The sequence below is a fragment of the Mytilus galloprovincialis genome, chromosome 9, assembly GCF_965363235.1.
Source record: "Mytilus galloprovincialis chromosome 9, xbMytGall1.hap1.1, whole genome shotgun sequence".
In the NCBI taxonomy this organism is placed as follows: Eukaryota; Metazoa; Mollusca; class Bivalvia; order Mytilida; family Mytilidae; genus Mytilus; species Mytilus galloprovincialis.
In genome coordinates this window covers 27,122,798-27,145,434 of record NC_134846.1, presented here as the reverse complement: position 1 = coordinate 27,145,434, position 22,637 = coordinate 27,122,798, and the positions used below count along the sequence as shown (strand labels likewise).

The 22,637-nt window shown below is 32.6% G+C and overlaps 1 protein-coding gene across 4 annotated transcripts in view; it reads left to right on the top strand.

Annotated features, from left to right (window-relative positions):
• LOC143044717 (putative E3 ubiquitin-protein ligase HERC4) overlaps positions 1-22,637 on the top strand; it is a 279,500-nt gene that overhangs the window by 233,463 nt on the left and 23,400 nt on the right. For all 4 annotated transcript variants that reach the window (XM_076216809.1, XM_076216805.1, XM_076216806.1 and 1 more), the window contains 2 exons: positions 5,484-5,550; positions 18,146-18,228. In XM_076216809.1, coding sequence (XP_076072924.1) covers positions 5,484-5,550; positions 18,146-18,228 — 150 coding nt within the window. The remainder of the gene's footprint in view (positions 1-5,483; positions 5,551-18,145; positions 18,229-22,637) is intronic.

The window sequence follows — 22,637 nt, the reverse complement described above, 5'->3', positions numbered from 1 at the left end:
AGGGAAAGTGTTATAGTTAATAATATAATTACTTTACTGAGTTCTTCTCTGGATACTCTATAACTATAAACTCACAAGTGATACTCTGACAAAGGAAAGATGTTATAGTTAATAATATTTGATTACTTTGCTGACTTCTTCTCTGGACACTCCATAACTATAAACTCACAAGTGATACTCTGACAAAGGGAAGATGTTATAGTTGATAATATTTCATTACTTGACTGAGTACTTCTCTGGATACTCTATAACTATGAACTCACAAGTGATACTCTGACAAAGGGAAGATGTTATAGTTAATAATATTTCATTCTTTACTAAATTCTTCTCTGGATACTCTATAACTATCAACTCACAAGTGATACTCTGACTGAGGTAAGATGTTATAGTTAATAATATTTCATTACTTTACTGAGTTCTTCTCTGGATACTCTATAACTATAAACTCACAAGTGATACTCTGACAAAGGGAAGATAGATGTTATAGTTAATGCTACTTCATTACTTTACTGAGTTCTTCTCTGGATACTCTATAACTATAAACTCACAAGTGATACTCTGACAAAGGGAAGATGTTATAGTTAATAATATTTGATTACTTTGCTGACTTCTTCTCTGGATACTCTATAACTATAAACTCACAAGTGATACTCTGACAAAGGGAAGATGTTATAGTTAATAATATTTATTTACTTTACTGAGTTCTTCTCTGGATACCCTATAACTTTAAACTCACAAGTGATACTCTGACAAAGGGAAGATGTTATAGTTAATAATATTTCATTACTTTACTAAGTTCTTCTCTAGATACTCTATCAACTAATAAGTGATACTCTGACAAAGGGAAAGTGTTATAGTTAATAATATTTCATTACTTTACTGAGTTCCTCCCTGGATACTGTATAACTATAAACTCACAAGAGATAATCTGACTAAGGGAAGATGTTATAGTTAATAATATTTATTTACTTTACTGAGTTCTTCTCTTGATACTGTATAACTATAAACTCACAAGTGATACTCCGTCAAAGGGAAGATTCTATAGTTAATAATATTTCATTACTTTACTGAGTTCTTCTCTGGATACTCTATCAACTCATAAGTGATACTCTGACAAAGAGAAGATGTTATAGTTAATATCATTTCATTACTTTACTAAATTCTTCTCTGGATACTCTATAACTATAAACTCACAAGTGATACTCTGACAAAGGGAATATGTTATAGTTAATAATATTTCATTACTTTACTGAGTTCTTCTCTGGATACTCTATAACTATAAACTCACAAGTGATACTCTGACAAAGGGAATATGTTATAGTTAATAATATTTATTTACTTTACTGAGTTCTTCTCTGAATACCCTATAACTACAAACTCACAAGTGATACTCCGACAAAGGGAAGATGTTATAGTTAGTAATATTTATTTATTTTACTGAGTTCTTCTCTGGATACTCTATAATTATAAACTCACAAGTGATACTCTGACAAAGGGAATATGTTATAGTTAATAATATTTCTTTACTTTACTGAGTTCTTCTCTGGATACTCTATAACTATAAACTCACAAGTGATACTCTGACAAAGGGAAGATTTTATAGTTAATAATATTTATTAACTTTACTGAGTTCTTCTCTGAATACCCTATAACTACAAACTCACAAGTGATACTCCGACAAAGGGAAGATGTTATAGTTAGTAATATTTATTTACTTTACTGAGTTCTTCTCTGGATACTCTATAATTATAAACTCACAAGTGATACTCCGACAAATGGAAGATGTTATAGTTCATAATATTTCATTACTTTACTGAGTTCTTCTCTGGATACTCTATAACTATAAACTCACAAGTGATACTCCGACAAAGGGAAGATGTTATAGTTAATAATATTTCATTACTTTACTGAGTACTTCTCTGGATACTCTATAACTATAAATTATAAAGTGATACTCTGACAATGGGAAGATGTTATAGTTAATAATATTAGATTACTTTACTGAGTTCTCCTCTGGATACTGTATAACTATAAACTGACAAGTGATACTCTGACTAAAAGAAGATGTTATAGTTAATAATATTTCATTACTTTACTGAGTTCTTCTTTGGATACTCTATAACTATAAACTTACAAGTGATACTCTGACAAAGGGAAGATGTTATAGTTAATAAAATTTATTTACTTGACTGAGTTCTTCTCTGGATACCCTATAACTACAAACTCACAAGTGATACTCCGACAAATGGAAGATGTTATAGTTAATAATATTTCATTACTTTACTGAGTTCTTCTCTGGATACTCTATAACTATAAACTCACAAGTGATACTCTGACAAAGGGAAGATAGATGTTATAGTTAATGCTACTTCATTACTTTACTGAGTTCTTCTCTGGATACTCTATAACTATAAACTCACAAGTGATACTCTGACAAAGGGAAGATGTTATAGTTAATAATATTTGATTACTTTGCTGACTTCTTCTCTGGATACTCTATAACTATAAACTCACAAGTGATACTCTGACAAAGGGAAGATGTTATAGTTAATAATATTTATTTACTTTACTGAGTTCTTCTCTGGATACCCTATAACTTTAAACTCACAAGTGATACTCTGACAAAGGGAAGATGTTATAGTTAATAATATTTCATTACTTTACTAAGTTCTTCTCTAGATACTCTATCAACTAATAAGTGATACTCTGACAAAGGGAAAGTGTTATAGTTAATAATATTTCATTACTTTACTGAGTTCCTCCCTGGATACTGTATAACTATAAACTCACAAGAGATAATCTGACTAAGGGAAGATGTTATAGTTAATAATATTTATTTACTTTACTGAGTTCTTCTCTTGATACTGTATAACTATAAACTCACAAGTGATACTCCGTCAAAGGGAAGATTTTATAGTTAATAATATTTCATTACTTTACTGAGTTCTTCTCTGGATACTCTATCAACTCATAAGTGATACTCTGACAAAGAGAAGATGTTATAGTTAATATCATTTCATTACTTTACTAAATTCTTCTCTGGATACTCTATAACTATAAACTCACAAGTGATACTCTGACAAAGGGAATATGTTATAGTTAATAATATTTCATTACTTTACTGAGTTCTTCTCTGGATACTCTATAACTATAAACTCACAAGTGATACTCTGACAAAGGGAATATGTTATAGTTAATAATATTTATTTACTTTACTGAGTTCTTCTCTGAATACCCTATAACTACAAACTCACAAGTGATACTCCGACAAAGGGAAGATGTTATAGTTAGTAATATTTATTTATTTTACTGAGTTCTTCTCTGGATAATTTATAATTATAAACTCACAAGTGATACTCTGACAAAGGGAATATGTTATAGTTAATAATATTTCTTTACTTTACTGAGTTCTTCTCTGGATACTCTATAACTATAAACTCACAAGTGATACTCTGACAAAGGGAAGATTTTATAGTTAATAATATTTATTAACTTTACTGAGTTCTTCTCTGAATACCCTATAACTACAAACTCACAAGTGATACTCCGACAAAGGGAAGATGTTATAGTTAGTAATATTTATTTACTTTACTGAGTTCTTCTCTGGATACTCTATAATTATAAACTCACAAGTGATACTCCGACAAAGGGAAGATGTTATAGTTAATAATATTTCATTACTTTACTGAGTATTTCTCTGGATACTCTATAACTATAAATTATAAAGTGATACTCTGACAATGGGAAGATGTTATAGTTAATAATATTAGATTACTTTACTGAGTTCTCCTCTGGATACTGTATAACTATAAACTGACAAGTGATACTCTGACTAAAAGAAGATGTTATAGTTAATAATATTTCATTACTTTACTGAGTTCTTCTTTGGATACTCTATAACTATAAACTTACAAGTGATACTCTGACAAAGGGAAGATGTTATAGTTAATAAAATTTATTTACTTGACTGAGTTCTTCTCTGGATACCCTATAACTACAAACTCACAAGTGATACTCCGACAAATGGAAGATGTTATAGTTAATAATATTTCATTACTTTACTGAGTTCTTCTCTGGATACTCTATAACTATAAACTCACAAGTGATACTCTGACAAAGGGAAGATTTTATAGTTAATAAAATTTATTTACTTGACTGAGTTCTTCTCTGGATACCCTATAACTACAAACTCACAAGTGATACTCCGACAAAGGGAAGATGTTATAGTTAATAATATTTATTTACTTTACTGAGTTCTTCTCTGGATATTCTATAACTGTAAATTCACAAGTGATACTCTGACAATGGGAAGATGTTATAGTTAATAATATTTGATTACTTTACTGACTTCTTCTCTGGATACTCTATCAACTCATAAGTGATACTCTGACAAAGAGAAGATGTTATAGTTAATAATATTTCATTACTTTACTGAGTACTTCTCTGGATTCTCTTTAACTATAAACTCACAAGTGATACTCTGACAAAGGGAAGATGTTATAGTTAATGATATTTCATTACTTTACTGAGTTCTTCTCTGGATACTCTATAAACTCACAAGTGATACTCTGACAAAGGAAAAATATTTTCTCACAAAATTGCTAAAAATTAATTACGTTTCAAAGTAAGAAAGATTCCAAGAAACGCTCAGATTGCATGATTTTGCGTTATTTTTTTCATAGCTTCAGGGGACCTTCAGCGGCCTCAGACCCTCCCCAAAAAAATTTCACCTCGCTACGCTCGGCGAATATATTTTGCCTCACTATTGATAGAGGCTAGTTACGGCCCTATATAAATAAAGGCAACAGTAGTATACCGCTGTTCAAAACTCATAAGTCCATGGACAAAAAACAAAATCGGGGTAACAAACTAAAACCAATAAATACTACCATAAATTATTACGCCAAATACATTAATGTTATGGCATATATATGGATTGTTATATGAAAGCTGGATAAAGAGGTTGTGAAAAAGCATTGTTTATGATTTTTTAAATTATGATTCTTTTAATGAAAAATCTAGCGTAAAAGCATCAGTATCACAAATACATAAGGGAGAAAGCTTATAAAGAGCCCCATGATAATATAGTGATGTGCTAAGACTGCCAATGAGACAACTAAGCACAAGGATCAATAGATGAGGTTATTAACAAACAAAAGGTCACTCTATACAGCCTTCACCAATAAGCAAAATATAAACTTTACATACTGTATAGTCGGCTATAAAATGTGTTTGCATGAAAAAATGTGAAACAACTCAAAGGAGAAAAGAAAAACCTGATGTATTCTTAAAAGAATTCTGAAATTTACAAACCAACAACAACCAATGAATTATAGGCTCCTGACTAAACACAAGCATACATAAATGTGAAGTGTTCTATATTTGTGCGGGCTCACTCAATACCCTAGCTAAACAGGGACATGTGTGCAGATAAGGCCCTGGTCTGCTAAAGTTTAAACAAAACTCTGATGATTATGTTGCAGAGGTTTACAGCAGATGATGGATTATGAGGAAGATGACTTTGAAGATGTGTTCTGTCAAACCTTTGAGGTTGGTATACAATCATGAATCAAAAGTTTTTCTATATTTCACAAGTTCTATATGTGTTATATAAAAATATGATTACTCTTATTTCTTGTCTGAAAACAAACCCATAGTTTGTGCATTTTAAATCAGGTTAAGTAAATATTAAGGTGTTAAACCACCATTGATTTTCCCCTATTAGTCTTTGCACTTTTAAGAAAATATGCAGAATTTTTCTTTTTTTCAATAAAGAAATACTTGGTATGAGCAAAGTTCTATCCTATGCATGATAAATGTAAAAAATCTTCAAATTCTCCAAATTGTTTTCAATATCTATCAAATAAACCTCAAATTAAATATTTTTTTAATTTATTCATTCAGGTGTACTTCATCTTTGACAGGACCGGTACCCAATTATCTTCCCCATTACTTCATTGCTTTTTTTAATCATATTGAAGGGCTGATTTTTTATTCCCTATTTTCATTTTTCAAATATCAATTACTTTCTTATACATGAAACCCCTTTCATGGTTTCCTGGGGTTGATAAAAAGGTCATATCAGGTAAAAAAAAATAGTATTATATAGATTAATTTTATTCTTTTCTTGGTAAAATTCATAATTGAACTTTTGCCACTCAATCAGATAATCATCCACCCTATACATATGAAAATCAGGGGCCTCGGTGGCCGAGTGGTCTAAGTAGTTACTACTGTAATCACTAGCCAGTCAACACTGAGGTTGTGAGTTCACACCCCGCTCTTGCAGGTACACTCGACTTCTATCTTAATTGACTAGGATTGTCAGTTTTCCTGTCGAAGGTCGTTGGTTTTCTCCAGGTACTCCGGCTTCCTCCACAAATAAAAACTGGCCGTCATAAAATAGCTTGAATGCGGTGCTTAAAAGTGGTGTTAAAACACCAAAAATCAGATCAAATCATATGAAAATCACATAAATTTTAAAAACAGTTAAATGAATAAGCTTTGACATCTTTACATAATTTCCATCTCTGTACCGTAGACAATTTAAAAGACTAGATTTATTAAAGGGACATCATTCAAATGTACATTTTACTTGGCTGGTTTCCTGTAACTTTCCAGTTGTTTAGTTATGCATGATCACCCATAAAATTGGTAGACTTCGAAACTCAGATCAGAACATGGCGAAGTTTGAGTCAGAGGTTTAATCCTAAAAAAACAGTTGTTTTTTTATCAACATTTTTTTTTGTCGTAAATGTAACCATTAGTGTTATTGTGGTTTCTTTTTTCAATCTTCCATCTGATTGTTAAATATCAATCTGTTTACAGTAGACTGTCCATTTGAATGATATCAGTTGAAAGAAACTATTGAGAAGATTCAATTTTGGGTTTAGTTTTTGATTGTTTTAAAAACTGACTGCTCGTATATAAATTAATATTGTTTAAATTTGATCGTGTCTTTTCGTCGAGCCTGTGAATTATGTCGCAGAAAGCTTGACATAGGCACAGTGATCCGGCGGCGGCGGCATAAGCTAACTTCTTTAAAGCTATATATTTTAGAAAGTGGAAGACCTGGATGCTTCATACTTTGTATATAGATACCGCATGTTACGAAGTTTCCGTCAATCACATGCCCAATGTCCTTGATCTCATTTTCATAGTTCAGTGACTACTTGAAAAAATGTTTGTTTTTTTTGTAATATGAAATTCTCTCTTGTAATCACTTATAGGATACCTATATTTGGTATGTGCATACCTTACAAGGTCCTCATGTCCGTCAGACAGTTTTCACTTGACCTCGACCTCATTTCATGGATCCGTAAACAAGGTTAAGTTTTGGTGGTCAAGTCCATATCTTGGATACTATAAGCAATATGTCTAGTATATTCGGTGTATGGAAGGACTGTTAGGTGTACATGTCCAACTCGTAGGTGTCATCTGACCTTGACCTCATTTTCTCATTGGTTCAGTGGTTATAGTTAAGTTTTAGAGTTGGGTTTTTTCTAATACTATATACAGTTAAAAACCAATTGTTCAGAGAACAATTGAAGGTCTTTCCACCAGTTTATATCTATTTTGATATTAAAATATAAAAAATCATTTTAAAATATCAGTTCATATGGCTTTATGATGTATAGATATGAATTTAAAGCAAAGGTCAAAATCTAGAACGTCAAATTAACCTATGACCTTGACCTCAATTTCAAGGTCACAAACTGAGGATTTCAAATCAAAAGAGCCTAGTCTCTAATATGTATGGTTAATAAGTGATATCACTTTAAACATAATTTAAGATATGATAGGGGCTAAAACTCCCATTCATTGTTTACGCACCCTTTCAACTAAAATTATTTAGTTACTGTGAAAGTACTTAAATTCGTGGGTATCAATTTTCGTGGTTTGAGCAATTTTGACGTGTTCGTGGGTTTTTAAATTCGTGGATTTTTGTTTTCTAAAAAAAAAATAAAACCTTTAGAAAAGAAGGTTACACATACTAGTAGTCTGGATTGAAGGAAATTGCAAAGTAAACATTGACCCGTGTAAACGGTAGTGATAACACTAATTAACCCATGATAAAGTGATCAACATATTAAAGTCCATCAAAGGTGTTAATTAGGCCATAAACATGTCACCTAAAGAAAACAGTAGCATAAACAAATGCTATAGACGTATCTTGAATTGTCAAATAATTCTTATCAAAATCAAGCCCAGCATGAAATAATTATTTCCCATATGTACAAGAACTATGAGGATATAAAATGAACACTTTATCATACTAGCATATCACTACTGGAAATCTGACTTTTATCGATCAAAAATATTTTTTATGAGAATTAAAAGATCATAAGTTAGGTTATTAAAGATTAAATAGGCATAATCCCGCATGCAGTTGTAGCTCTGTGACTGCTATTAAAGTATTTTCAGATTTTGCGTTATTCAATGTATTCTCTAGATCATATCAGTAGTCAAACTTACCGATGGGGATCTTTCCATGTCTTGAATTGGAAAATGGTTGTTTTATTTCGTTGGACACTTAAATTCGTTGATAAAGTCATCCACGAAAACCACGAAAATTGGTACCCCACGAATAAAAGTACTTTCACAGTACCACATGTCGCAACTAACAATTTATACAAAATAATTTGTCGATATCTTATAAGGTTAATGAAAATGAGTGAAAATAATACAAATTAAAAAATTAGAATATGAACTTGACCTTTGACCTTGACCTAATTTTCATTTTTTTGGACCAAGGACCTCAAATCAAAAGATCCTAAGTCTCTATCACTTATGGTGTTCCAGTTTAAAATACATTTCAAAATTTCAAATACCAAAAGGGAAATAACTCTCATATGGAGCGTTCATTTTGCTTCGGTCGAAATTGGACAAATTATGCGAAGGATATAACGAGCAATTTTATAAAATAAATTTGTCGTAATCTTTACGGTTGCGAAGGAGTTGTGATCACAAGGAAAACAGTGTTTGGGGAGATAAAAAAAAAATAATCAGAAGAAAAACAATAGGTCTTTCCACAGAAAAGTGGAAAGACCTAATAAGCTAAGTCAACTATATTTGGTGTATGAAAATATTTTATAATATATATGTCAGTCGCACAGGTTTTATTTGACCTTGACCTCATTGTCATGGTGCAATGGTTATAGTTAAATAAAGGCAACAGTAGTATACCGCTGTTCAAACTCATGAATCCATGAAAAAAAAACAAAATCGGGGTAACAAACTAAAACTGAAGGAAACGTATTAAATATAAGAGGAGAACAACGACACAACACTACAATGTAACACACGCAGAAACGGACCTAGAATCAGACAAAATCCAACGAGAATAACAAATATAACATCAAAACCAAATACATGAATTTGGGATCGACAAGTACTACTTGTCTATCCCAAAGACAAGTAAGTTTTTATACGACCGCAAAAATTGAAAATTTTTTGGTCGTATATTGGTATCACGTTGGCGTCGTCGTCGTCTGCAGACATTTGGTTTTCGCACTTTTACTTTAGTAAAAGTGAATAGAAATCTATGAAGTTTTAACATAAGGTTTATGACCATAAAAGGAAGGTTGGGATTGATTTTGGGTGTTTTGGTCCCAACAGTTTAAGAATTAGGGGCCAAAAACAGGTCCCAAAATAAGCATTTTTCTTGGTTTTTGCACAATAACTTTAGTATAAGTTAATAGAAATCTATGACATTTTAACACAAGGTTTATTACCACAAAAAAAAGGTTTGGGTTGATTTAGGGAGTGGAGTTTTGGTCCCAACGAATTAGGGGCCAAAAAGGTCCAAAATTAAACTTTGTTTGATTTCATCAAAAATTGAACTATTGGGGTTCTTTGATATGCTGAATATAAAAATCTACTTAGATTTTTGATTATGGGCCCAGTTTTCAAGTTGGTCCAAATCAGGATCCAAAATTTTTATATTAAGTATTGGGCAATAGCAAGTAATTTTTGATTGCACAGTATTTAGCAATAGCAAGAAATCTTCAATTGCACAGTATTGTGCAATAGCAAGAATTTTTCAATTGCACAGTATTGCGCAATAGCAAGAAATCTTCAATTGCACAGTATTGTGCAATAGCAAGATATCTTCAATTGCACAGTATTTAGCAATAGCAAGAAATCTTCAATTGCACAGTATTGTGCAATAGCAAGAATTTTTCAATTGCACAGTATTGCGCAATAGCCAGAAATCTTCAATTGCACAGTATTGTGCAATAGCAAGATATCTTCAATTGCACAATTATTGCGCAATAGCAAGAAATATCTAATTGCACAATATTGCTCAATAGCAAGAAATTTCAATTGCACAGTTTTTGTCGAGCCTGCAACTTTTGTTGCAGAAAGCTCGACATAGGGATAGTGATGCGGCGGCGGCTACGGCGGCGGCTTTAGCTAACTTCTTAAAAGGTTTATATTTTAGAAGGTGAAAGACCTGGATGCTTCATACTTTGTATATAGATGCCTCATGTTACGAAGTTTCCGTCAGTCACATGTCCAATGTCCTTAACCTCATTTTCATGGTTCAGTGACCACTTGAAAAAAAAGTTCAAAATTTGTGTAATGTTGAATTCTCTCTTATTATAAGTAATAGGATAACTATATTTGGTATGTGCGTACCTTGCAAGGTCCTCATGCCCGTCAGACAGTTTTCACTTGACCTCGACCTCATTTCATGGATCAGTGAACAAGGTTAAGTTTTGGTGGTCAAGTCCATATCTCAGATACTATAAGTAATAGGGCTAGTATATTTGGTGTATGGAAGGACTGGAAGGTGTACATGTCCAACTGGCAGGTGTCATCTGACCTTGACCTCCTTTTCATGGTTCAGTGGTTATAGTTAAGTTTTTGTGTTTTGGTCTGTTTTTCTCATACTTTATGCAATAGGTCTACTATATTTGTTGTATGGAATGGTTGTAAGGTGTACATGTCTAGCGGGCAGATGTCATCTGACCTTGACCTCATTTTCATGGTTCAGTGGTCAAAGTTAAGTTTTTAAGTTTTGGTCTTTTTATCTAATATTATATGCCAAAGGTCAACTATATTTGGTGTATGAAAATATATTATGGTCTATATGTCAGTCTCTCATGTTTTATTCGACCATGAGCTCAATTGCACGGTTCATTGCACAGTGTTAAGTTTTTGTGTTGTGGTCTATTATTCTTAAAACTATAAGTAATAGGTCAACTATATTTGTTGTATGGAAGCTTTGTTAGCTGTACATGTCTGCCTGGCATGGTTCATCTGACCTTGAACTACTTTTCATGGTTCATTGGTCTTTGTTTAGCTATCTTGGTTAATGTTAAGTTTATGTGACAGTTGTCAAGCTTTATACTTAGGACTATCAACATAAAATCAATGATTAGTAAAGAAGGCGAGACATTTCAGTGTGTGCACTCTTGTTATGAAATATTCTTTGAAAATTGGAGTTATCTTTCTTTGTCCAGAATAGTAATTGAATCAACTTAAATCATATACAATGTATATTCACTTTTACTACCAACTAGTCAATTAAAACAATCTTTACCATTCAGTAATTACAAGAACTTTTTTAACATTTGAATATTTTATGATGCATTTAAATGAGTAGTTATTTTTGCAAACTCCATTAGAAATTTGAATTGAGATCAGTTTTGGAATAAGGGAAAGGGGAATGTGAGAAAAAAATTTGGGGGGGGGTCAATTTTTCTTATTTCAGATTTCATAAATAAAAAGAAAATTTCTTCAAACATTTTTTTGAGAGAATTAATATTCAACAGCATAGTGAATTGCTAAAAGGCAAAAAAAAAAAAAATTAAGTTCATTAGACCACATTCATTCTGTGTCAGAAACCTATGCTGTGTCAACTATTTAATCACAATCCAAATTTAGAGCTGAATCCAGCTTGAATGTTGTGTCCATACTTGCCCCAAATGTTCAGGGTTAAAGATGACTGGCGCCACTTAGATTTTACATCCAAGATAATAGGTAGAAGTAAATATATTTTCTGCTGCCTTGGTCATTAGAAATTAAAATTGAAATAGTGAGAAATGGGTGTTGGCCATTGGTGTAGAAATAGCGAGAAATTTAGAGAAAACTCTCTAAGACGAGCAACTTTTTCTGTGCCAAATTAAGCAAGGGGTGTTCTTCATTCATACTATTTCGAAAATTCCGGAAACGTTGAGTACCCTTAAAAAATGCTATTTTTCTATCAAAAAAGCTGCGGCACCATATGTGTTTGACATTGCAATTACACCCAAAGGTTTTGATAATTCAGAATTCGATTTTTTTTTCAATGGATCTTTGATAGTGAAAAGGCAGGACCAAATAATGCTACCATTGTCGCCTATGTAAATAATTACTTGCTTGTAACCTTATGTGACAGTGTAATAAAGCTTTATATTAAGGATTGTCAACATAATATCAATGATTAGTAAAGAAGGTGAGACATTTCAGCATCGACACTCTTGTTTATATACTGTAATTGTACTTATTTTCACGGTGTATTTATTTTCACGAATTTACAGTTGGTTTATTATCGCAAAAATAAATACATGCAAATCTAAATCCAACCTTTTAACTGAAAATTTACTGTTCATATATGCATTTAAACTTGACCTTTCATGGTGACATGACAGGTTTACAACTCTGTTAATCTGATAAATAAACAAACTAGAATAATTTGAACAGGTGACAAGTAAAAACCAATTAAAGATCAAAGAAACAATAATGACTCGAGATTATCTTGAACCATATGACTTTTCTATTGTTGTTATCGATTGATTTACAAACATGTGTGTATAGTAGCAGACAATGTTTTTGAAATCTTCACTAATCATTTGATAACAAACAAAATTGTAATTATAATTATATTTTATGATATAAAACAAGCACAAATAAATACACAGGATTATTAAGAAATAAACAAAGTTACAAAAGTTTCTCATTTACCGAATGTGAATAAGGAGGCGGGTCTGGGCTTTGAACTAGCTGTCAGTAACTGCGAGTACTCTCAGATCTGAACAGTGTCTTTTTTTTTGTTGGGATAAAAAAAAAAGTACCCGGCCATGACTACTCAGTGGTTTTGTTAGAAGTATTTTCTATTTTATCCATCTAATGAGTTAAGCATTTTTCTTCTGACTATGATAGTTTTTTTTATGTTGTACTGTTGCATCACTGTCCAAGGTTAGCTGGAGGGTTTGTATCCTGCTAACATGTTTAAACCTGCCACATTCCGTATGTATCTTTCACTAGTTATTTCGGGGACTTTTATAAATTACTCATATTGCTATGCATTATTGGTATTGCTAATTGTTGAAGGTTGCACAGTGACCTATAGTTAATTTCTGTGTCACTTTTATACGACATTTTTTAAGGTCGTATATTGGTATCACTTAGTCGTCGTCATCGTCTTCGTCCAAAGACATTTGGTTTTCATACAATAACTTTAGTATAAGTAAATTTAAATCTATAAAATTGAAACACAAGGTTTTTGACCAAAAAAGGAAGGTTGAAATTGATTTGTAGGGTTATGGTCCCAATAGTTTAGGAATGAGGGGTCAAAAAGGGGCCAAAATAAGCATTTTTCAAGTTTCCAGACAATAACTTGTGGAATGTTGTATGTATCTCTCTGAAATTATACCACAAGATGCATACCACAAAGGGATGGTAAGAATCTCCATTGGAAATTTGAATTGAGATTATGACCATTTCATAAGGGAAAGAATTTGTTTCTCTGGAAAAAGGGGGAGGGTGTAGGTTGAAAAAAATGTGGGGGGGGGGGTGTTTACAGATTCAGATTTGAGGATTCAAAAAAAGAAAATATCTTCAAATAATTTTTTTTTTTTTTTTTTGGGGGGGGGGGAGGGCAATCGCAACAGCATAGTGTATTACACAACACAAAAGAAAAAAATTGAATATAAATTGAAATCATATTACCAGTTCTAAATTCTTTGACTACAGTTATTATTTGTCAGAAATCTATTATGTGTACAATCCAAATTCAGACCCGTATCAAGCACTAATATTGTGTCCATTTTTGCCCCAACTGCTCAGAGCTGGACCTCTGCGGTTGTATCAAGCTGCGCTGGGGGAAGCAATGTATTGTCTCTTGTGAAGAGTTGTCTCATTGGCAATAATACCAGAGCTTCTTTTTATACGACCTTAAAAATTTTGGGGGTCGTATATTGGTATCACGTCGTCGTCAGCTTCGTCTAAAGACGGATAGTTTCCGGATAATAACCAATTAGTATAAGTAAATAGAAATCAGTAAAATTTCAACACAATGTTTATAACCACAAAAGAAAAGTTGGGATTGATTTTGGGGGTTATGGTCCCAAAGGTTTAGGAATTAGGGGCCCAAAACATACATTTATCTAGTTTCAGGACAATAAGTTGTGTATAAGTATTTCAATTACTCTGAAATTGTACCGCAATGTTCATACCATTGGGTAGAAGGTTTGGATTTATTTTAAGGGTTATGGGGCAAACAGTCTAGGAATTAAAGGCCAAAAAGGGGCAAAAAAACAAGCATTTTTCTAGTTTTAAGACAATAACTTATGTTTAACTGTATGGATCTCTCTGACATTGTACCATATAATGAAGGGAAGGCTTGGTGTCAGTTTGGGGTTAATATCCCCGAACATTTAGGAATAAGGGGCCAAAAAGAAGCAATTATTGTTTACAGACAATAGCTTGTGTTTAAGTGTATGGATCTCTCTGAAACTATACCACAAAGTTTCTTACTACAAGGGAAAGGCTGGAAATGAGTTTTGGGATTCTTGCTCCAAGGAGGGTTTCAATAAGTGAGGGGCCACAAAAGGGGCCCAAATAAGCATTTTTATAGTTTTCAGTCAATAACTTGTGTTTAAGTGTATAAATCTCTCTGAAATTATACCACAAGTTTCCAGACTACAAAGGGATGGTTACGGGGGTACTTGATCAAATCATTAAGCAATTAGGGTTTTAAAAAAAAGGAGGGAACAAGGGTTTTTCTGGTTAAAGGACAATTTAGACAATTTAAAGCAGTGTAAGTGAGGTAATCCAATTCCAATTAAAATTTAAAGAATACTGTTATATATATATGTTTGATTACTTGATTACCTCCCTTACACTGCTTGAAAATTATGTTAAAGGAAGAGATAATTGTCTTTAGATGTGTAGCTGTAAATTTCTTTTTAAAAGTTACTGTTAATTAATATTCATTTTAACCATGACTGCAAGTTATTTTATATTTCAATACTTTATGTTGTATTTAAATGAGTAGTTATTGTTGCCAACTTAATTAGAAATTTGAATTGAGAATATTTTTGGAATAAGGGATTAGGGGAGGTAAAAAAATAGTGAGGGGTGGGGGTTAAAAATTTTCTCATTTCAGATTTCATTCAGACCGCATTCATTCTGTGTCAGAAACCTTTGCGGTGTCAACTATTTAATCACAATCCAAATTCAGAGCTGTATCAAGCTTGAATGTTGTGTCCATACTTGCCCCAACTGTTCAGGGTTCGACCTCTGCGGTCGTATAAAGCTGTGCCCTGTGGAGCATCTGGTTTATATGATAGGTACATTTGATCAAAATATAATATAAATGAAACTCGACTGTGCACCGATATTGCTCTTATAGGTGTTACATGCACACCGTTCACAAACCTACCTGGGTCCGCCTCTTTGGGCCATTAATTCATAAATGATGAAAGGTCCATAAAGGTTTATTTAAAAAGTAAAATTATGTAACCTGGGATGTAAGTGTAATTACAAACAATCTTTGGAATAAGAAAAATTGCAATTATATTAGAATACACATTTTGATATTATAAAACTTTAAAAAAATATATATAAAACTAGAACACACCCGTGATATCGCGGGTCCGTCACTGAATTAAAGTATTTAACTATGCGCAAGCCTTATTTCAGTATTATTATTGTCATCTGATACAGTTATGCTGATTATAAGATACACAGTTTTCTCTGCTTTCAAATCTTTCTGTTTGAACCCGTCGCACTGGAACTTATTAATTATTGGTTATATTAATTATTTGGAAAACAAAAGATCCTAAATTAGTTATAAATAAAGTTGAATTCTTTGATTCGCTGTTTTACGTCATGACGCTAACACATTGAAAACTGTACCTATACGCCTTATTTTAAGTCCAGATTTTTAGTATTCGTTTGTTATCTTGGAAAGTCTTACTGATTAAAATACTACAATGGGTAACAATTTGACAATGATTGATCGAATTTAGTAGTGTCAACCCTGTGATTAGTATTCGTATTGTTATCTTAGAAAGTCTTGCTGATTAAAATACTACAATGGGTAACAATTTGACAATGATTGATCGAATTTAGTAGTGTCAACCATGTGATTATGACTCGTGTATATAGCATAATCCTAAATACACCGTTTGGTGGTGCGCCTGTCAGATGGCGAACGTACAGATAAGGTTATAGGTAACAGGTGAATATACTTTTGGTGTCGGTATCGGACTCGACATGGAACTTCTTAACTATTGACAACATTAATTACTCGGAAAACAAAAGGGCCTGGAGTGGTGTAATTTTTAATCTACACCTTTGTACTATATTAGTTATATATAAAGTTGAATTCTTTAATTCGTCGTTTTTACGTGATGACGGCTGACAAATTGGACCTCGTTATTTTAGTATTATTAGAACACACCCGCGAAATCGCGGGCATTCAGAGCGTAGTTTAAAGTACGTAAAGTGTTGTTGGAAGAATTTTGTAAAATACAGAATGACTGGAGAATTTCAGCAAAAGTATCATAAATCATAGGTTATTGGGGACAGGAAAATGTTTTTTTACCCTCCACCTTTATTTCCAAAGTTCCCAAGTTTTGTTTTTCTATCAATTTCAATATGAACATACATTTAGTATGTTATGAACATTTATTTAAGTAAGGAGCCTGTAATTCATTGGTTGTTGTTTGTTTATGTGTTACATATTTGTTTTTCGTTCATTTTTTGTACATAAATAAGGCCGCTAGTTTTCTCGTTTGCATTGTTTTACATTGTCATTTCGGGCCTTTTGAAGCTGAGTATGCGGTATGGGCTTTGCTCTTTTGTTGAAGGCCGTACGGTGACCTATATATATATATAGTTGTTAATATCTGTGTCATTTTGGTCTCTTGTGGAGAGTTGTCTTAACATGGCAATCATACCACATTTTCTTTTTTTTTTATGTAATCAATGAATTTTGTAAAAGATTTAATGACTGGAGAATTTCAGAAAAAGTATCAAAAGTTCACATGAATAATTTTAGCGCGTATCTGTATATTATGAACGTTCATTACTATATACATAAAGCGTATTTACTTTCAATTCTAAGTTAACTAATCGATCCATGGTGATCATTGATATAGTATACAGACCCTCTCTATTTAATAAACTCTGTGACCGCCGTGGATAGTAAACTTGAAAATGATAGCAGATAAAATTCTGAAAATACACTTTATTCGTAGTATATGTATGTTCAAAGTATACAGAAAAAACGCAAACCGCCGTGGATAGTAAACTTGAAAATGATAGCGGATAAAATTCTGAAAATGCACTTTATTCGTAGTATATGTATGTTCAAAGTATACAGAAAAAACGCAAACCGGAAGACTAATCTGACTTAAAATTTCGTACAATGACGGGACAATATCCGGATGCCTTTTTTCTCGTTTTTCTCCTAAAATAACTCAATCTGAATAATCATATGAATGGATGACAAATACGACTATGCACTGCACCTATAGGACACAAAGGCGTGTTGATTAATTTATTCTGGAAAGAAGAGAAGCGACACCAAAAATGAGGTCTTCTCGTTTAATAGTATAGATAGATACCTATGATTATTGTAAACCGACTTAAAAAGTATAACAAGGCAAATTCAAAAAAGGGGAAGTCCATAAACAAACTTAATCAAGCGCTATTAATCAATGGCACAAGTGAAAAACATGTGTCATATTTCTGACTTGGTACAGAAAAATTCAAGAAGAAAATAGCTATTCCTACATGAAAAATTATGGGAAGAACAACAGGTGTTGTTATTGCAAAAATTGTGGTTTTGTAGCTAGTTTAACCTCTGACTTGTTGAATTATAATTAAATTGTGAAATAACAACAATCAATTATTAAATATGTTATAGATATCTGTAGAAAGTTTTGGTGAAATCAAAAATGTAGAATTATGTAAAGGTGGATCTAAAAAAACAGTAACCAAAAGTAATAGGTAAGTCTTCTATACTTAAATATTTATGTTCTGCTGTATCAGAGGGAGCATTAACTTTATCCCTTTTCTGTTGGTGCTTACGTACGTACATCCCAAAGTTGGTCTCCATTCTTGTAGGGATTTAAAATCTGAAGTGCATCAGGTAATGTATGGCAATTCTACATTAAATTACATGTAGTGTAACCTGTAGTACTGTAACAATAATAAACTTTTACCTCACTTGTGCCCTAGTCAACACAAACTTCACAGATATACACAAAGTCATGTAACGTGACATCTGTAGCTTCTGACTTCACATGGGACTGAAAATTTGAAATCACATGTACCACTATGACCTATTATGATTGCATCGTGTGGCACCTTGTACCTTAGACTCTGGACTTTTTAGATAAGTGGGCAGAACTATGTGTGGCTTGGTGTTGCATGGTACAAAGTTAAATCCCCACACCAGCTAAATCTGCTGATCATTATTTAGAATAAATGTGCCTTATTGCATACTGTCAAAATGACTGATTGTAACCGATGACTTAACATACTCATTCTGGGTACCCAGGATGAAAATATACATATTTATCAATTTTCATATTTATATGTTTGTTAGCAGTACCTTAAATATCAGGGACAGGGATGCTTTGGTTCATTCCATTCTAAAAAAAAATTTAAACTAAATAATGTACCAAGCTGTATAATGCCAGCTCAAATTTAAATAACTCCCTGGTATGCCCATTATTCAGAAATTCAAAAACTGCACAGGCATTTTGAAAATAGAGGGTTTAGTATGGTTTAAAAAGTAAAATCAATATTGAACTCAGAGGAAAATTCAAAACAGAAGTTATCTGATCAAATGGCAGCTTGAACAATCAAATGAATTGACAAGAACATTGAAGCGGAGTTCATCTAACTAAGCAAAGCATATTAAAGCAGTTATTAGTATGTAGTAGACAAAAAAAAGAACAAATTTTAAAGACAAACATTTTAAAGCTGTACTTAATACTTACATCAGCAGAATAAACCATCTTTGAAATTATTTGACTTGTATTTTTAAAAACATTTGTCCAGAAAGTAATCAACTGATTAGGTATTCCTTTACTGTTGAGCTCTTTGATTTTGTAGGGTAACCTTTTTAGCTGACCTGGCCTGATAGCACAAGTGAGCTTTTCTCGTCACTTTGCGTACGCTATTTGTGGTTGTCGTCCGTTAACTTTTACAAAAATCTTCTCCTCTGAAACTACTGGATCCAAATTTTACCAAATTTGGCCACAATCATCATTGGAGTATGTAGTTTAAAATGTTTTAAATGTGTCCAACATCCCTGCCTACCAACCTATATGGCCGTCATGGCTAAAAATAGAACATATGCAGTTTTTGGATTGTATCTCTGACACTAAATCATTTAGAGTAAATTTGACCAGGTAAAATGTTCATCAGGTTCATATCTATCTGCCCTGAATATGACAAACTGTTGTTGGGTTGCTGCCCCTGAATAAGTCATATTAAGGGTGCTTGCTGGTATAAATCTTTTTTTTTTAAATATAGGATTTTGCTATTTTTTTCTATAAATAAACTTTATCATAGATTTAGGCAGCAACCATTTGATTTTCTGGGGGGGGGCTATTGATTTTTTTCCCACCAAATTTTTTTTTACGACAAGTCTAGAACAATTTTTTTCTTTCAATTTTAGCATTACATATAGTGGCAGCTAGGGTGAAACAAACATTTTTTTTTTCTCAGGGTCAAAAACTAATTATTTTTTTCTTCAAAAACCAGAATCAAACTTTTTTTTCCAAAAAATCCATACCCCCCCCCCCCCCCCCCCCCCCAGAAAATCAAATGGTTGCTGCCTTAGTCATATAAATCGAGTGACTGGTGAAAAATAATGTTTATCAAATTGTTGAACCAATGCATGTATATATCATTAACAGTCTTTAAAATGTGCACGATTTATAATTTTTTACCCAATTCTAAATTCTTTGACTACAATTATTCTGTGTCCGAAACCTATTATGTTCAAATATTTAGTTACAATTCAATGCAATTAATTTGTTATTCTCTTCAATATTATATGGATAGAGATATATGAACGCCATGACTGCCTTATGTTAATGATCAGCATTATATGCAGTGCTGAGTGCTCACAACATTTTATGCAGTGCTCACAACATTATATGCAGTGCTCACAACATTATATGAAGTGCTCACAACATTATATGAAGTGCTCACAACATTATATGAAGTGCTCACAACATTATACACAGTGGTCCAAACATTATATGCAGTGGTCACAACATTATATGAAGTGCTCACGAAGTTATATGAAATGCTGAACAGTTTTTAAAGTCATGTTATCAAGGCAATTCGATTGAAAACTATATCAGAAAAAAAAGATAACGCCTGCTATTGTCTGCAATTTGACAGATATAATTTTATTATTTTATTGGAAGTTCATTCTGAGGAAAAGATGAAACTAAGAGGTGAATGGAATGAACTAGTTATGTTAATGAAATATCGAAGGAAAATTTGTATATACCTCAAGTTCATTTCCTACTGAAGAACTTAAGCAAGGTGCCACTTTATATAGTACGGCGGCTTTGTGAAAAATTGTGCACATCCTGCTACAAGCATGAAATTTGGTATATACCTTCCTCATCTATAACTCTTTTGTTTCAGATAGGGAGGCATTTGAAAAAAATGTCGCACTTCCGGTAAAATCCAAAATGGCGGACTTCATACTTAAATCAGCCCAATTTCGAAGGCTAGTATGTGAAAAGGTGTTATATAATCATGCTACTATCATAATATTTGGTACAAACCTTTGTTTTTTAATTACTTTTGGATATATATTATATAGATTAGATGTCTTGAAAAACCCTACTTCCGGTAAAATCTAATATGGCGGACATTGTACTAAAATAAGCCTATTTTTTATGGAGGGTAATTGAAATATGTTAAAACATATTGCTACTATCATTACATTGTGCAGGAACCATTTCTTTGGTGCTTCTCATGGATATAATGTATAAGACATATTTCTTTAAAACCCTTTCTTCCGGTAATATCCAAAATGGCGGACATAGAAATATCAATTTCTTTTTTTATATATTCAACTTTTTTCAAAATGTAAAGAAAATGTTGTTTATTGTGCTGGCTTTAAGTTATCCTCAAAACCACTTATTCTATTCTGCTGTAAATGTTTAAATACAAAGTTATCACTTCCGGTAAAAAAAAAACAATCTGGCGTATATTTCAAAGATGAGTCCTCAATCCATATCTTCGATGTAGAGTTTTGGATAGATTGATTAAAACAAAATAAAATTACTTAAGTACTAAAACATTTTTAAACTGCTACTACAATTCGGCCAAAAAGACATGTTCATTCACGATCACCACCTCATGCACACAAGGCAGTCTACGGGAGACACGATTTTTCATATCATCCTTTTTACATCAACATGTACAAGCTTCTGACAAAATGGTGAGGCCTCAGAAAGAGTTTTTTTTTTAAAGGGATAATCTTTGTCCCTTCGCCATCCATTAGCGCCTGGACTGGGTAGCATATAAGAGCCAATTCCAATCGCTCGTCCCCCTAAATACCTGCCTTAGTATATTGCACGTTTTACATGCTGGAAAAGACTAGATCAAGTTGAGGGAATAGCCTCAATTAGCCTTCCCTTTTGCGCAAATAGTTATTTTCTTGCTTCGTTAAACATATGTTTACCCAATCTGTTAAATTTGTGGTGCTATCTTATAGTAAAACCCCGGTGATTTAGGTTGATCAATCATCATTCTTTATGTTAAAGTCACATTTTCAAATGCCATCAATGTCTCACACGCAGTCTTTTTCCTTTTCAAGCAAAGATAGAACTGTATCACAACTGGTAAAGGCATGGATCACAATAATTGTGTGTGATCAGTCATTGCCTAGTGCATTTGAAAGGTCATTGATAGATATTAATTCAAAGTTTTTTGCCCTTCCACAGCATCATCAGTAACAACTGTTCGAATCATGACTCGTTTAAGTTCGTGTTTCACTGCATCAGATACATGCACCATGATTCTAGTGTCTGCCTCTTAATGTGAACGTAGTGCTTAACTTGAAATACATAACGTGGTGGATAAGATAGAATATCCTGAACATTTGTTGCTTCAACTACCATACGCTTTCGAGAATTCACCCACTCGTGCTACAACTACCATACGCTTCCGAGAATTCACCCACTCGTGCTACAGTTTCAAGGTGTTTTATTGAGGTAAGGACATAATACCCAATCACCATACTCGTTAGCCCGCAAATACATGTTTATTCACAATCGGAGAGCTGATTTTCCACATTTACAAAGACTGGTATTGTTCCTTACATCCATAATGTACAAGCTCCTGATAAGATGAAGAGGCCTCACTAAGAGTTCAAA